Here is a 17,447-nt window from a genome sequence, read left to right on the forward strand (position 1 = left end):
TACGTGTCCTCCTCTGTGTGTGTTTTCTCATAAATAACATCACTACCCTGACATGAGACTACCTCATGTTTCAGGATGCTCAAGGTCTGTCTGGATCCTAGTCTTCCCTAAATCACAAACCTACTTATGTTTCTATCCCCAGAGACTTGAAGTCAGTAATTGTGTAAATCTCCAGGACACCGACGGTCACTTAAGTATGTCTCTGTAAACAGAATATTCCTCACATTGCAGCTTCCTCATCATCAAAACTCCCATGAAGTAAATGCGTAGCTTCTTTACACTCACTCCTTAAACAGAGTGTGGCTTGTTACCACTTCTTGTCTAATTTACTCGTCCTTCCATTCAAGTGTAGGACGAATAGCTCTTTATACCATGAAAGTACTTAACAAGACCCAGGGTTCTTAACTCAGTGTTTCTGCATTTGTGGATGTGTGCTCCTGTTTGTATCTGTACACAGGAGAGTTGTATATTGGCTGGGTGTGTGTCTAACGGATTAGTGTAATGCAGAAAGGATGTGGGCCTAATCTGACACAACACGGTCTTATGAGTGCGAACAGAGAGCAGGAGAGCATGGGCACAGTATGTAGAATATAAAGCACTTTTGTCCATGTGCATTAATCAACCCTGAAGGAACTGCTATACATCTGCAAACAGAAGACACTTGCAGACTGATGTGACTTAACATGAACAGTATATGAGTAAATGTGCGTGTTTCCAGACATGTGATATTTGATAGTGTTTTGCTGGATGTAAAACAGTGGATAAATGAGACTGAGTTGTATTAAAATTCGACTTACCTGGCGTCATAACACAGACAGACTTTAAGCCAAGTGGGGCAAAAAAACAGGAATGTGTCTCCTCACTCCATCACACTCACCAACTTTCTTTTTTCATCAATTGAGGAAACACATCTGTCTCATATGTGCTCGTGTTTTCAGGATATTTTTCCTGTTCATCTCAGATTCACATAAAAGCAGCTGAGAAAGAACAGACCCCCTCGTTTACAATCTGATTCCTCAAAGACTTCACTGTTTGTACATCAAGAAGATGTGCAAAAGGTGAACTAAATTTGCCCTTTTCAATTTGAACAGTAAAGTAGTAGACATGTTACTGGAATGGAGTGTTGGAAAGTAATGTGTTGGAGCCAGAGGGCAGGGCAGGAAAGGGCTGTGGAGGTGAGAAACTTCTCCATCTGGCAGGTCAAGGTTTTAGGTTTTTCCTCTCACACACTCTTTACCTCACCTCCTCACCTGCTTCTTATCAACTCTCCTGACAGGAAACACACTCCAGGGCCGTTTTACAACACTGTGAGGCAGTTCTCCAGAGTTTAATTCATTGCTAATTTGCCCATAAAGCAAAGTTTGATTAAAATAAACTCCCCAACCTAGTAAATAGCAGATTGAGAGTTTTCCTGGTAGTGGGTACACCATGATGTTCTTCTTCCGCACGCACAGTGAATTAAACTGCTTAGAAAAGCCCAAAGCTGTACATACAAAACTCGAATAGTCTAACCTGTCAGATTTTTAACGTTTTTTTTATTGCAGAATATTATTTTCAGCGAGAGCAAAGTATGTTACCTCTGAGGTTTATGGAGAAACATTGCCTGGTGTTGAGTGAAACGGCGCGCACCGCCAAACTTCCCAAACTTGCAGAGCTCCAGAGGTTTCTGCTGTAAGCCGACATCATAATTACGCACATAATTACAAGAGATTATTTCAACGGGAGGAAATGTGGACCTGTTTTAACGGTAAGGTTGAACAAAGCTGCCAACAAAAAGTATGAAGTGTTTTAATTTACTAATCTTTGCGCCTTTTGTCTTTGCGCGTGCCTGTGCGCGTGCCTGTGCCTGCATTTGCTCCTTGATTGATGAGAGAAAATGGTAGTACATTTCACTCCACTGTTATTTGTTTTTGCAAGGTGAAGCTCTCAATTCGCTCCAGGGCATACATCTGTGCCCTAAAAGGAGCTGTGACGCGCCGGTCCGTCCTGCAGCGCGCTCAGATGTGGTCTGTGCCCTGAGATGTGTATGTGACTGTTTGTGTGTGTGTGTGTGAGTGGGTAGGGGGTAAACTTTTGTGCAGAGGGCGGGGGCGCGGCTGTGCAGACTTGAATCTGAAACTCTGGGCAGACCTGGTGGTTTCAGGGTGTCAGGACGCAGTTTGGGGAGAGCGCAGTGATCCAGTGACAGCCAGTCTGTGGACTTAACCCGGGAGAAACCTACCTCACCTGCACAGAGGGAACTCTCTTTCTCCTTCCCTCTTCCTCGCTCTCTCTTTCTCTCCTCTTTCCACCCCTCTCTCTGTCCCGGTTCCCTCTCATTTTTCGGGACTCGTGCGCAGCTGGCTGTTCTTTGGGGATGGAGCGTGCATGGGACTGTGTTTCCTCCGCGGGGATGTTTCTTCTGGGGCTGCTGTCGGTGCTGTGTCCGGCTCTGAATGGAGTTTGGAGTTTTAACCTTTACGCAGAGCATCCCACGGTTTACAAAGGACCCGGTGGAAGTTACTTCGGTTACTCTGTGGACTTCTATCAAGCTACAAGCAACAGCAACACGTGAGTGACAACATCAGGACTTAGGTTGTCCCATCATGTGGGGTCCTGCGGGAGTTAGGCTAAATCCATTTGAACTTTATGTAGCTTCTACAATGTAGTTTAGCCAAGATACTCAGACTGTAGATCAGACAGAACTGAATCAGGAGTGGAACAGGGCTTCATCAAGTCTGTGGCTGTGTATTCTGATAATCATGATGTCAGTACAGAGCTAGTTAGATTTATTGAACATAGACAAAATAAGTTATTTATAAATTAAATTATGCATTGACTATATCGTGCATTCTACACTCCCCTGCATGTCTTCTTGCATGTACCTCTCTTTCACCCTTTCCCTCTGCAGGTTCAGTGTGTTGGTGGGGGCTCCCAAGGCAAACACCTCCCAGCCCGGTGTTGTGGAGGCTGGGGCCGTCTACTACTGCCCCTGGCCAGGTCTCCCAGACAGCTGCAGACAGATCCCTTTTGACAATTCCAGTGAGTAACCTGAAAGCTATATGAATATTTCTCTTGTAATGGATCAAAATAAATGTATGCCAGACCTCCTGGGGGCCCCTGCTGGGTCTAGTAGACTCCTGCTACAGGACTTTAAGGGGAAACTGCACCTCTTGGACACACTGTGATATTCTCAGTGTGATTGTTTCATGAGAAGTTTGGCGAAATGAAATTTAACAAGCGTTTGTTTCACTGAGGTCCAAGTGGATCCTTTTGAAGAGATAGGTGGCCCCAGAAGTCAGGCTGGAGTTTCGTAACCTGTGCATCTGGTATGTGTGTGCAGATGACTTGGCATATGTGCTGTTTCGTGAAAAAGAGAGATAAGACATATGGATCTCATCAGCTTCATCTGACAAAAGAAGGTAGCTGGCGGGTTGGATGGTGCAAGTCTGCATCATGTTGATTCAGGTTTTAAATCTATTATCAGGGATCACTCTCCAATCAGCCTTTGTTTGTGGGTCTAATGTCTTCAATGCATGCCTTTCCATCTGAGAAATAAGTTTGTGTAAGAGGTAGAGAGAAAGAACAAGTGAGAGGGAGAGAGGAGGGGGTAAACTGTATGCACATGGGAATTCAGTTCCCCGTCGGAAGAAAGGGGATTGGGTGAGGTCTGCTTTTTATTAGATCTTCAAAATTTATCCCTGTCTCGTTTCCCCTCCCCTTGTCTCTCTCTCTCCCTCTCCATCAGTCTATTCAGCTCATCCATTTCTCTCCTCTCTTTTTTTGTGAGGTCTTCTATCATCTTTGAGAGGATGACCTTTCATTGCACGGTTTACTTTGGTGGAGGTGGTTCTGCTCTTTGAGGCAGCTCCTGCAGAACCACAGTTGCAACAAGTCAAGTGTTCTGTTTGACACTTCCTCTGAAAAGCAGAGTATCAAAAGCTCATGTGCAAAAGAAGAGATGTGGAAAAAGGAGACATTCAGTTGGGGCTAGAGCTACACTTAGTGAGGACTGTCACGTCATATACACACCACTATGTCCACATGAACGATGATTGGGGCTAGTCAGCTGCTTGCCCGACAGCGGATGTATGAACGAGCCACTAATGTGGAAGCATGAATGGAACAGCTGATAGCAGATCAGCTGATGCATTTAGACTGAAGAGTCTGTAAAAGCCCGCTGTGGCAGAGTATGATATCATTGGCGGCAAAGACATTATAGGAACTTTATGAGACTTATGGTGAGAGTGCTTTATCTTCTGCCTGAAATAAATGAACATTCCACGCAGATCTGCCCAAAAGTTTGTTTTCCACAAAGAATTATTGTTTGTGTGTTTTTATCTGAAGTGTTTTGGGGTAACATTTCAGGTTTTGGGAATAGTAGATGAATTCATGAGAGACAAATGTGTGCAGTAATGTGTGTATCTGGTCTCTTCACTGGAGTCTCTCCAGAAGTTGATTGATGACAGAGGTTGTGGTGGATATATCTAGAGTTTCAAAAGACACTTTATTTCAGGTATAAACTAGACCAAGAGACACACACACTCACACACACACACACACACACACACACACACACACACACACACACACACGTACACACACTCATGTTCACACACACTGTTCAAAATAACAGCATGGGTAACCTCTGTGTGTGCTGTTACTGGTTTATATCCATACGTCAGCGTCACATTTGCCCAGGCATTTGTGTATCTGTGTTCAGCTAACGTTATGCAGATGTGTCAAGTCGTGCCAGTGCAGCAGGGGGACGCAACTTTGGTTGATAAGGTGGTCACTTAACTGAATATACAGTACATTACATTAAAGGTAGCAGCAAATGTTGTGCAAATGAATCAAATAAAGATGGATTCAACTCTGGTTTATTTCATTTGAGGAATAAAACCCAGACCTCTCCTGTGACCTCAGAGAAGTGAATCTTGTGTTTATATACCACATTTCAACAGTGGCCTGAAATGATCAAAATCTTCTTCTTAGTCATGATCCTATGGAAGCCAAATTCTGCAAGGAAAAAAGGAGAGTTAGCCTTAATAAGTAAAAAAAAAAAAACACTAAAAGTTAGATTAATGAGATACAAAAGTTATATTTATTGGATAAAAAGTTCAAATCATGGTATAGAAAGTTAAAAGAAATATTTACACACTGAAATTATGCGATAAGTCCAAATGATGAAAAAGGAAGTCATTATGAGATTAAAAAGTCAATTATCAATAAGTTAGTCATAATCATGAGATGTATGAATCAAAGTTATGTGATAAAACATCCAGAATGGGAAAAGGTCATTTTAATACAATGAAAAGTTTGAATCTGAGGATGAAGGTCATAGTTTTGAGATGGACGGTCAAAGTTATGAGATCATATGATCATAATTTAAGACAGTAAGTTAAGTGAGGTTTTAAAATTACCTCACCTGGGGCGCTGGTGGCCTAGCAGCCTAAGTGCCCCACATACAGAGGCTACAGTCCTCGTCGCAGGGGTCGCCGGTTTGATTCCCGGCCGGTTGACCATCTCCTGCATGTCTTCCCCCACTCTCTACTCCCCACATTTCCTGTCTCTCTTCAGCTGTCCTATCAAATAAAGGCAAAAAGTAAAAAAATGTAACTTTAAAAAAGAAAAACAAATCACCTCACCCCACTTAATATACTGTCTGTTATTGAAACATACTATTTTGACTTGTACATCTTAGAATTATGACTTTCTTCTTTCATCTCTGACTTTTTAATCTCATGACTATGACTTACTTTCTCATAATTTTAACCAACTATCTCTTCCTTTCAAACTGTATCTTATAATTCTGACTTTTTAACTCTTAATGTTGGCTTACCTTGTTACATTCTGACTTTTTATTTTTTATAAATAAAAATATTTTAATCGTTTTTCAACATTTTGTCCTCTACATTACTTACCATCTCATTATAATGATCTAGCTTGTTCTTTCTTTCATGTGAGTCTTCTCCTGATTTCTTTTTTTCCCAGTGGAAATAGTCTTCCATATGGTTCCTGTTCTATAACCAGAAAGTGAATGAAAGTGCATGCAAGTAAAAAAAAATCTTGAGAACAAGCATGCAAACACACTTCCAGGAAGTAGTTTGGATCTAAATGTAAATCAAACGTTGACAAGAAATAGATTATAACTGCAATAACAACCAAATAATCTCCATAACAAGCCCCCACAGAGATAATGAAAACAATCAGAGCTTTATGAGGCAAAAAGAAAACTGAACTTTACACCTGCCTTTATGCATTCTTCATCTGCTTTTCATGTGTTTGTGTCTAAGTGTGTGCATGTGTTGAATGAAGGTGTTTAACGTGAAGGGTTTGCACAGCTCTACAGAGACGCAGATGGTGTTTCATAAAACTGGAAAATATCCACAACGGAGCAAAGATACACATGAACACATACACTCACATCAGAACAGACACTTTAATACGAGGGAGCCAGGAAATGCTCATAATGTGCGTGTACGAGCATGTGTGTGTTTGTGTGTGTTTGTGTGTGTGTGTTGAGGCCCCTTTACAGCAAGTCTCTTAAGTGTTGTAACATTTTATGGGAAAGGCTTTGACTTGAAAAAGCCTCCAGCATCCTGACAAATGTCTGTTTCTGGGGGGCAAATGGTGTTTTGATGTTTGTTATAGGCTTGTTTAAGTCGCCGCTGTTTGTTTCTACTTGTCAACAACAAATGCTTTCCATTCATTCAGACAGAGCTACAGACATGGATCCACATGACTGCAGTCTGTATTAACTTTACGGGCACTTTAATGTTGTCATTCTCTTTTTTAATGTCTTTCCTCTTTGTCTCTTTTTCTCTGTCTCTCTCCAGATAACAGAATGATAAAGGTAAACAAAACCAGAGAGCCTCTGGAGTTTAAGTCCCACCAGTGGTTCGGAGCATCAGTCAGGTCACACAAAGGAAAAGTAGTGGTGAGTGGACATGAAGTCAGTCGATTTATAAGACATTCTCCCACGTGTCTTCACACTGTCCATGCCTGATAACTTATTTAGGATTCACAGTGTTATTTGTTGTTCAGGCATGTGCTCCTCTCTACCACTGGCGGACGGTGAAGTTAAGTGGGGAGAAGGACCCCGTGGGGACCTGCTATGTGGCCGTCCAGAACTTCAGCGCCTACGCAGAGTACTCACCCTGCAGGACCAGTGAGTCACTCTGCAGCCCAGAATCCAGCTGTCTCCATCTTCCTATGACCGCTCTCCATCTTCTCTTCCATTGTTTTCTTCTTCTCTCTGCTTACACTATGAAAACAAATATTTTAATGAGCCACATCTTCCTTTTGTTTGATACAGTTTAAGGGTCAGTTCATCCAAATCAAACAAATCTCTTCTTACTTTAAGAAGTGAGTTATGTAAGGCTTTTTGTTTCAAGGTTTTCATATACTGTATTCCTCCATGAGATTCCTCCTCACTACAGTATAGGTGAATTATTTTTGTGGTATTGCCTGTTATCCAGAATAATTCACAGACATCACTATGAACAATTGTGAGGAAATAATCATAAAGAGAACAGTTGACGGCATGATTTTAAGTGATTTCCTACCTCAAATTCTGCTCACTTCTATCCGTATTTGCTCTTGGACAAAAATCTCAGATGTTGATTTCCCAAACCTGACCAAATTAAACCAAAACTGCAAATGAAAAGCGACTCAAAAGCAACAAACACAGTGTTCAGTATGTTAACTTTAATCTAGATTACCTTCACTGATACAAGTTGCAGCAAACTGATGATCTTTCTGTCTAAGCGTATCAGTTTCTCTCTCTAGTCTACTTGTTTCATTCACTGATTCTTGCAATGGGATTATTTTTCCCAAACCCCTCTGTCCAGAACCTTCAATTTCTTTCCTCCCCCCTACTTTTTTCCTGTGATCCTTCTCACGCTGCACGGTGATAGGAGACACCAGCAGAGCATTATAAGGAAAAATGCAGCCTATCAGGTGGCACATCCTAAACCAGATAAAGCAAAGCCCTTATCCTCTCCATTGCACACTCTGCATAAAAACCCTGCACCGTTCACACTCACAAGCACACAGATTCCCTCTCACTCCTCCTCTAGTATTTGCTTGAAGGTTCCTAAAGGTCTCTTATTTTGTTGTTTATGCCAGTTCTGACTCATGTCGACTGGAATAATCACACTGTAAACTCAATTGTTCTCAAGAAAGGAGTAAAGCTGCAGCATTCATAGGGCAGGAGAAATATTTCTTCATCATGTGTCTGAAGCTACTTTTTTTGGCCTCCAGCAGCTTTCTCTGTTTCATCTTAACATGAATCTACGAGCACTCAGACTACTACTATAACTCAGGCTTTGTTTATACATGGACGTGTGTAGTTACGCATCATTAAGCTTCACCTCACTGTGCCTCTGAAATTGAGAACGGTTTACAATGTGCATATAGGTTTTTTGTGTTCATGCACAGAGACAGTAATTCAAACAAAAACACACCTCAGTGGTTCTGCATTTTTATGTCACATGTATTGGTAGTTGTAAAAATTGTGTTGACTGATAGAAGTAATGTTCCCTGCAACATTAGTGTTTAGTGTTTTGTTCCAGCAAATGTATTTTCATCAGTGTTAAGCTGCTTCATCGTGTTTGAAAGTGTGTTTTTACTGTTTTTGTCTGCGCTTGTGTGGTTTTCAGATGATCCAGACCCAGAGGGACAAGGGTTCTGCCAAGCTGGCTTCAGTGTGGATTTCACCAAGGTAAAGATCACAGCAATAACTCCACACTGTAGCCATGAGGACCTCCTGCACACACATCTTGTCCCCACTCTAGCAGAGCGTCTCCCCTCAGAGATTTATGGACACTGGGAAGATGAGAGCACGTTTGTCTAGAGGAGCCTCCACTCTTGGAGTGACCTGTCACCTCTGAACACAATAGACAAAACAAACATACACGTTGTGCATTCTTAGTTGTATCGTCAGTTTGACCTTTGACCTCTGTCTCATGGTCCAACTCTACCCTTCTGTACAGGAATCTGTCACTCTCTGCAGGAATTCAACACACATGACAGCAGGAATCACATGTGCACACAAACATTCTGCGTGCAATATATAATTTTTCTCACACACAAACGCACGCACACACACACACACACACACACACATACACTGACAAATTACTGTCACATGACTAACTCAGACTAATTGTATTTATTCCAGGAAGGGAGGCTGGTGGTAGGAGGACCTGGGAGCTATTACTGGCAAGGTAACTGCAGCAACATTGTGTAAACCTGTATCTGCAGCCTCTCTTTTACGGTAATTTCATAGATGGGAAGCTGTTCAAAGAAGTGAGAACAGAATGAATATGAGTTTAACAGTCAGGATAACCCACCTACACACACACATGTGCAAGAACACACTTGCCAGGTTTGGATTTTTATAACAGGAGTCTAACGTAGGAGAAGGTGGAAAGAAACGTGTCACTTTCCTTGGGTTTTTCCTTTTCTTGGTCCCTTACCTCATTCTCCAGTCTTTGTGTAACAGTGTAACAGTGTAACAGTGTAACAGGAAGTGTGTGTTTGGGCTCTGTAATGAGCTGATCAGGGGGTAATGGACTGTGGAGGCACTGCCCCTCTGCCTGGTGATAAAGCACAGAGGGGGCTTGCGAAATCTTTTGAAAGAAAAGAAGAGGCTCAAGGGCCGAGAAGAACGGAGGAAAGGTGGAGAGAATTTAGATAATGGGAGAAAAAGAAAACAGGGAGGACAGCTGGAGTGATGGAGGATTGGTAAGGAGATGATAGAAACATGCTGCTGCAAGTGGGGGGGAGGGGGAGATGAGAAGAGAGGGAGGGAGCGAGACACGGAGAAAAGAGCAAGAGAGATGGATCTTGTTCATGATGAAAGCAGCGCTGAGGTCAGATAGCTCGCTGGGTATGTGGAGCTGTAGCCTAAGCAGAGGGATGAGGTGTCCTAATAGGTGTAGACACAGTAAGAGTGTGTCAGAGTTCAGCTGTTGAAGTGTAGCGCTACTCCCCCAAATCCAGGTGTGTGTGATTGTGTCTTCTAAATTTAGAGAGGAGTTCTGCAGCTGGTTGCACAGACTAATTCCTCTTTCCTTTATTTGTCCCCCCTTATCCATCACTCCACGGCACCTCATTTGCCTCCAATAGAGAAACAGAGAGAGGAAATGTGTGCTTTAAAGGAAAAAGCAAAGACTAAAAGTGGCTCGGTGATTGTTATTTAAAAACTGCTCCATGTTTTTGTTTGATTCGAGGTTATTGTTTGGCATTGCTGCTGTTACATATGGTTAAATAATGAGTGCTCCAGTGTACAAGACCGCACTAGACAGGCATTACAGACAGCCTAATGGATTGCTGGCTCTCTGTGCCCTCAGCGTGGCAAGTATGGCTGCCTCCAGTTAAAACACTTCCTCCGAATGTTTATAAAAGCACTCAGCCTGGGGTTTATGGTCTCTAATATACAGCGATTATCTTCAGCCTTCAGCCTGAGTCATCATAAAAAGACATTTTTATATACAATCTTGTCATCGCCGGGTGTAGAAGACTCTTGGGATTAACAGGAGTGACTTATGTATATGCTGTAGCACTCTGTAACACAGTGTCTCATTAATCAGATCGAGGTTTAATAGTGAGTTGATGCAGTGATGTGTTATTCTGGGAGATAAACTGGGAGCTCAGAAGAAGAAGAAGGAGGGGTGGAAAAAAAGAGAAGTTGGAGGGAGGGTTAAGAGGGCATATTTTCCTCTCAGTCTGCACATACGCACACACACATTAAGGGGGATTTATGGAAGGTTGAGGGCAACCATAGATAAAATCATTTGTTTGCTTGACCTCTTGTTCAACAGCAGAGGAAGGGTGGTGTTTGCGAGCGCTCACCTATAATTCAGAATCCACACCACAGAGAACAGGCCTTTTTTCCTCCAGGGTTTTTAAAGGAACATTGTGGTATTTTTCCAGCTATTCCTCTGCGAGCGATTTGTTTTAGCTTCCCTCAGGGAAGACTTGGACGTGTCATAAGCTTTGAGCATTTTTCATGTGGAGCAAGGGGGCCCAGCTCCAGCAGGTTGCCAAAGCAGAGGGCGACTGTGCTCCCTCCATGGGGTCCAGGCTGACACTGCTGTCCATGAACAGATGTGACTCTCTCGTCCTGTTTCTTTTTCTTTATCTATTTATCAGGTCAGGTAATGACAGCAGGGATAGCAGAGATACTGAACGGCTACTCTTTGAAGGCGGTGCTGAGACGGGTTCCAGGAGAGAAACAGACCAGAGCCGCTGAGGACTCACACGACGACAGCTACCTTGGTAACATGCATTTACAAAACACGCACACAAACACATTGAAAACTGGTTTGATTAAATTACATCATACATTGCCTTACATACATTATACACTGATTACACAGAGCATCCTGTGCAGAGTTAATCTCACCCACATGTCATCCTGTGCAACCCATTTCTCTCCAGGTTACTCTGTGGCTGTGGGGGAGTTTACAGGAGACTCTGAACAAGGTGAGAAAGCACTCATCTCATTACAGCTAACCACATGCAGCACCAGAGGAATCCCTTGCTAACAACATCAGGAGGCACCATGCAACACATGCTACATGTTTGTAGTCTCAGTATGCTCTCTAGCTGGATGTTAGTAGCATGGTGGGGGGGGGGGTTTGCAGGGTGAGCCATGGGGAGTGGACAGCTGTGTGACAGTGTCGTGGTCTGAACTCAGAGGCAGTAATGAGAACTGTCTCTGAACGTCTGGGTCACGACCCTGAGGGGACAGGACTTAAGGAACTACTGATAAAGGGATTTCCTCTCCTCCGTTTTGTCAGATTAGGGTGATAAGTGGCAGACTGCTTCAGATCAAGAGGGGGTATCTCGAAGAATCCCTCCTCGGTTTCAAATATTAGGGGGAAAGAGAGGCAGGCATGCAATATAGCATCATTTAATGAAAGATGTGCAGGTGAGGGAGAGTGTCATTGAGTTCATCTTTTATTAAGTATACAGCCAAAATATCTACATAAGATTTTATATTACTACTTACAATTTTCCTTTCCTGGAAGGCAAACACTCTAGTGGCTTGCCAGACGGACAGCACTTTTATTCTCTTGGTGATTATTCTTATGCGATCAGTCTGCGGTTACCACAAATTAATCAAATGCGAAATTCAAGGAAAAAAAGCCCTCTCATCAAAGAGGATTTAAAAACAACGAAATACGTCCTACCGCAGTCATGCTACATCCTTCAGTTTCCTCTTTAATTTCTGTGTTGTCAAATATCTCTACAGCTCTGTCACAAGCAAGATTACCCTCCTTCCTCACTGCCACTACAGCCCCCCATTCATAATTTCCTGTCTATCAGAGCCTCTTTGTTAATCACCATTTAGTGGGATCTTTACGGGACAGCCCTGCGTTTACATACCCCCATACCAACCCCGCAAAGGCCCTGAACCCCCTCTGGCACAACACATGTTAGAGACTCTTTAAGTGAGTATTAAGAGGTTACACATGCCTGTTGATGTGTTGTGTTGTGGTACACAAACTTGTTGTGGTCATGTTCCCCCAAACCATCTTCAAACCGGAGGAGTTGTTGTAACAGGGAGTTCTGAGCAAAGATGGAGCTGGGAAGTTCTGGTTTATGGGCTCGTGGTCGAGGTTTTTTGCGTAGAGCTAAGGAGGAAGAGGGAGAGGGGGTGTCTGTCTTTTCTCACTGGGTGGGACTCTCAGATCATCCTTATAAGTTCACAGAGCCGCAGTCATCAATCAATACACAAGCAGTGCCCGAGCACCCAATCACTCAGGATGTTCTCACCAACACTTGGCACCTCTGACAGGGTGGGCTGGGTAGAGGATTTTAGGGTTTTGGGTTTTTAAAAATAAAAACCTATGTTGAGGCCTTTTCTGTCTCTGTAAGTCTTTCTCACACATAAACAAGATGAATTGAGTGTTTCTTTGTTTTCATGTTTGCCAGAGCTGATAGCAGGAGTCCCAAGAGGAGCGCAGAACTTTGGATATGTGAGTATGGAAAAACATGTATATTTAAAAAAAGGCATTCAGAATAGATGTGGTGCTGAAAGAAAATAAAGTTTCATTAGGTATGAAAACAGTATTTTACAATAAACTTGCAAAACAAAGAAAAACTTGCATAAAATGTTTAGATGTATAATTGAGTTTGATTATTACATGGCAAAATTGATGATTACTTGAAAACATGCTTTTGCCTTCTTATCCATGTGATTTCACTGAGTTGATCATGCAGGGGAGATGTTGGCCGACTCATTCAACAGCACTCTCTTTCTCAAAAACACCAAATTAGGGTATTTATTTTTGGAGGGATGGTATTCGTGCCCAAGTACATTTCCAGAGACTCGCGGAATCTGTGCCAGGATCATTTGAAGCTGTTTTGATGGCTTGTGGAAAGTACATGTTGTTTGTGTGCTGTTCCAGGTTGGCAATCTTACTTTAGATGAACAAGCAACTAAAAACAATAAAACCCAGAGGATTATGGACGTAATTCAAGATAAAGACGCTTATTTGACAACCCATTAGCTACAGTGTAAAACAGCTAACTTAAACATTCAGCAACTAACTAAACGCCAAAGATATTGTGTGCTAGGAAGTGGCGGACATTGATAGTATTTTAAGCTAGCAGCCCTTCTTCTGGAAAAGCCATTTTTTAGTTAACGTCCTTACTAGCTAGCATAGTAATTTCTTGAGAAGTGCTTGAATGCTAGCATTTGATGATGTTTAAGGTAGCTAATGAGCAAATAAATATGATTAATTCTGAAATGTTACCACATTTCCCTGTGGAATTTTATAGTCAACTGTCAAATGTGCTACCTTTAAAAATACAGCAGTAGGACATTACACCAGCCTTTGAGCTTCCCACCATGATGCCAGAGAGAAATGGCTGCTGTGTGAAAGTGTTGGATCGGCTAAAGTCTTCTAGGTTTTTCTCCCAGTGTTTTTATATTGATTTACAGCTTGTCACTACAGATAAACACGTGTCAGGACATGACAAAAACAAATACTGTATGTGTGTCTTTGTGTTAACTGTAGTGTGTTCTCCTATGGGAACATGTCCCCAGGGCTGTCTGTGTCAATCCTCCCTAATGAAGCACAGCTTCCGCTGCATGTGGAGGGCAGTGACCCCACCTAACCCCACTAACCCTTCTCCACACACACCCGACCCCTAACCCTAACCTGCAGTGCAACTGTAGGACTTGCCACACTACACACACACATATTTTTAAAGAAATGGTGTGTGTGTTTCATGTCTGGATGCTGTAGCTGGTGCCTCTTCCTGTACAGAGAGTGCTCTGTGATTGTCACAGAGGAAGAGGCTCGTAGCTCACATTAAGAGATGCAGGTAGACTGTGTTACAGCTGTGGCACTGGTGTAGCTGTCAATCCTGATCAGGTTTCTCCTGTGACCAATCTGACAACTCAGAGCACTCAGATGCAATATTTGTGTTTACACATCTTCATCAGTCTGTAAGTCTAACCCTATTTAGTAGGTCTTTGAGACATCTGTGATTGAGCCCATGTGTATTGTCCTGCATGTGTGCGTGCATGTGTGTGAGTGCGTAGCCCCTGGCTGTCTCCATGTGGTTGTTATTTTAGGTCTTATGAAGGAATTCTCAGCCACCCCCCTCCATCTCTCCCCACGACCGGGGTTAGGATGGGGGGTAGGAGAGAAAGATGAGGGGAAAATGGTAAAGGCACCAAGACGATGATGGTGGGGGAAGGCAGGGGGAATGAACGAGGGTTTGGGTACAATAAAAGCTTTTTTATGCGGTTTCAGACTTTCTTGCAGCATTCTTTGTGTGGCTGTTTGTCAGACTGCTTGGCCATATTTGCTTGGCCTGGTATTTTATTAGTTTTGCTGTATTTAATCTGACAATCCTACTTCTTTTTTTAAGGTGGCAATGATCAACTCCACCAATCTGACATTCATCCAGAACTTTACAGGCGAACAGGTTGGAGCTTCAACATATTTCTGTTTTGATCTGTCACATTGTAGGGCTGTTTATAAGCTAGAGCTCTGTGTCACAGCTGATATTGATTTCTTCCATTTATGAGTGGATTCAATTTGAAAATGGAATGAAAATTAAATTAGATGAAAATCTGTAGACAATATTTTGTTTATGCTGGAAAATATTTAAGTCCCTGTTTTCTCTGCCCCTCAGATGGCCTCCTATTTTGGGTACTCAGTGGCTGCCATGGACCTGAATGGAGATGGGTATGTAGACAATTCTCCAGTCTCTTTTTAGATAAAAACACTCACTTTTCACTGATGATTGAAAATACGGTTTACTTTCCTAGGACGGATGACGTGCTTGTTGGAGCGCCCCTCTACATGGAGAGAGAGATGGAAAGTAAACCCAGAGAGGTGGGGAGGGTGTACCTGTACCTGCAGACGGCCCCACTCACCTTCACCGAACCTGTTGCCCTAACTGGCACTTACACTTTCGGGCGCTTCGGCACTGCTATCGCACCTCTGGGAGACATTAACCAGGATGGATACAACGGTATGAAAAACAAATTGAAGGAATAAAAGGGTAAAAGGAACTTGGATAGAAAAAGTGCCAGATGTGAGAGAAGACAGAGAGAAAAGAGAAAAGGGGAGATGTTTGAACAAAGGAATCCAACATAATCCTTTGGTGTTTCAGTTGGTGTTTGTTTTCCTATTTCACTTGTCTGCCCATATGCGGCTGGTGTTTTCAGGTAGGCCCAATGTCTTTTTTTCTGTGTTTCCTGTCCCCTTTGGATTGTTTTGTCTGTGGCTGAGGAAATCCTATCAGATGCTGCTACTTTAGAAACTTAGAGCTCTTCAGCCAATCAGGAAGTGCAGCGATGAAAGGTTGTCTCTGTGAACTTGTTTCCTCCTGTGATGTGAAGGGTTAAGGCCATATGTGTGTATGTGTTGGGGTTATTTTTAACCCACCAGATGTGCACTGAGATAAAATCATCTGGGAGTTTCTGTCCTGCAGCCCGGAGTTCATTCTTCTTCGATGTGTTTGTTTTATCCTCACATTGATTGGACACAGACACACGCTCACACAAACACACACGGATACGGCCTGCAGCCCAAATGTTCAATGAAGCTACAGCCTATTGACTGCTTCCTAAAAGATGAATGAGGTGATGCCCATCTGGCTCTTATATATATGGCATCCATCCCACTGATTTGTGGTTTATTTATTCATGGGCAGTGAGCGTTAATGTGCGTTCCACCCCTTTAAACCCTTTAACAATTAGATCAATAACCAGTGGATCAATACTGAGGCTGTCTCTTGACAACAACGTAAATCAAATCAGGCTGTCTCTCAGGATGTGACGGCCTCTGAGGAGTACCTTTAGAGGAGATGGAGCCTCTCTGCCAGCTGCAGGCACATGCAGAGAGCTGATCTGTTGAGAGTTGATCTAATGAGTGGAAGTGCAGGATGGGGTCAGTATGATGAAAACGTAGTGATCAGGGTTTTCAGCAGCTTCTTTTTCCTAATGTCAAACTTCTGTGTTCAAGTATACCTGTGCCCTTCTGTGGTTATGTGTGCTAAATCACTGACAGATCCCTGTTTTGTCTATGGTGATGCTGAGCCTCTTCCTCCTCTCAAAGCAGATCTCATCACTCTTCTTCAAAATTCCTCATAAAGCAGACCCTTCTCATTTCTTGTCCTCATTGTGGCTTTGATGGTTGTCCGCTGAAAGCTCACAATTTAGCTAATTCAATTTGCCATGCGGCTTGTTTTGTTTTTGATTTTTTATCAACCACCACTGACACCATCCTGTATAGTTTTTGGTGTCAGTGATCACAGTGGGTGTTCTCACATTTTGCCATGGATGTCAGAGCTGTGCGGGTTAGTGTTGAGCAATGCCCATGAGTGACTTCACAATATTGAAGACTATTTTTTCTCAGAATATTCTCCTTTTTTTTTTCTACCATATATACAGCTCTTCAGTTATGTACACTTACCCACACATATACATACAGACTTGCACACACAGACACAGGCTGATACATTCACTTGCATACACACATGGTTGCATTTATTCTCCCTACCCCACAATCTGCTTCTCGTGGAACTAGTTGTTTAGGCTGAGAAAGAGAGGGGGTCTGGAGACAAACAGGATGTCTAGAGGTGTTTGGACAGTTACAGAGTCGAGGGGTGCGGTTAAGCTGGACAGTGTAATGTGCAGACATAAAGAGGTTAGAAAATAACTTCAAGAAACTATGATGTGGTTTAAGAATCATTAGCTTTTATCATGGCATGTACTCTGATTCATATCTCTGTTTTCATGTACAATAAGTTTTGAAATGCCTGCTCCAAAAGCTCGATTTGGAACAAAGAACAAGTCAACAGTCAGTGTAGGAATAATGTGGAAGTGCAGAATGACAGTCTGTGCAGAGTTAACTAATTGCATGTCCTGTTTCAGTGTGATGTATACAATAATGACTATAAAAAGCTAGTATTGCATTGTTGAATGAAAT

The 17,447-nt window shown here is 42.6% G+C and overlaps 1 protein-coding gene across 1 annotated transcript in view; it reads left to right on the plus strand.

Moving 5' to 3' along the window:
* The first annotated feature begins 2,018 nt into the window (after positions 1-2,018).
* Positions 2,019-17,447, plus strand: part of itga8 (integrin, alpha 8) — a 54,907-nt gene continuing 39,478 nt past the window's right edge. The window contains exons 1-12 of the mRNA XM_034697093.1: positions 2,019-2,550; positions 2,891-3,021; positions 6,819-6,919; positions 7,027-7,150; positions 8,643-8,704; positions 9,164-9,209; positions 11,140-11,265; positions 11,428-11,472; positions 12,928-12,971; positions 14,878-14,934; positions 15,145-15,197; positions 15,281-15,486. Of these exons, the coding sequence (XP_034552984.1) occupies positions 2,357-2,550; positions 2,891-3,021; positions 6,819-6,919; positions 7,027-7,150; positions 8,643-8,704; positions 9,164-9,209; positions 11,140-11,265; positions 11,428-11,472; positions 12,928-12,971; positions 14,878-14,934; positions 15,145-15,197; positions 15,281-15,486 (1,189 nt within the window). The 5' untranslated portion in view covers positions 2,019-2,356. The remainder of the gene's footprint in view (positions 2,551-2,890; positions 3,022-6,818; positions 6,920-7,026; positions 7,151-8,642; positions 8,705-9,163; positions 9,210-11,139; positions 11,266-11,427; positions 11,473-12,927; positions 12,972-14,877; positions 14,935-15,144; positions 15,198-15,280; positions 15,487-17,447) is intronic.

The sequence above is a fragment of the Notolabrus celidotus genome, chromosome 12 (genome assembly GCF_009762535.1).
Source record: "Notolabrus celidotus isolate fNotCel1 chromosome 12, fNotCel1.pri, whole genome shotgun sequence".
In the NCBI taxonomy this organism is placed as follows: domain Eukaryota; kingdom Metazoa; phylum Chordata; class Actinopteri; order Labriformes; family Labridae; genus Notolabrus; species Notolabrus celidotus.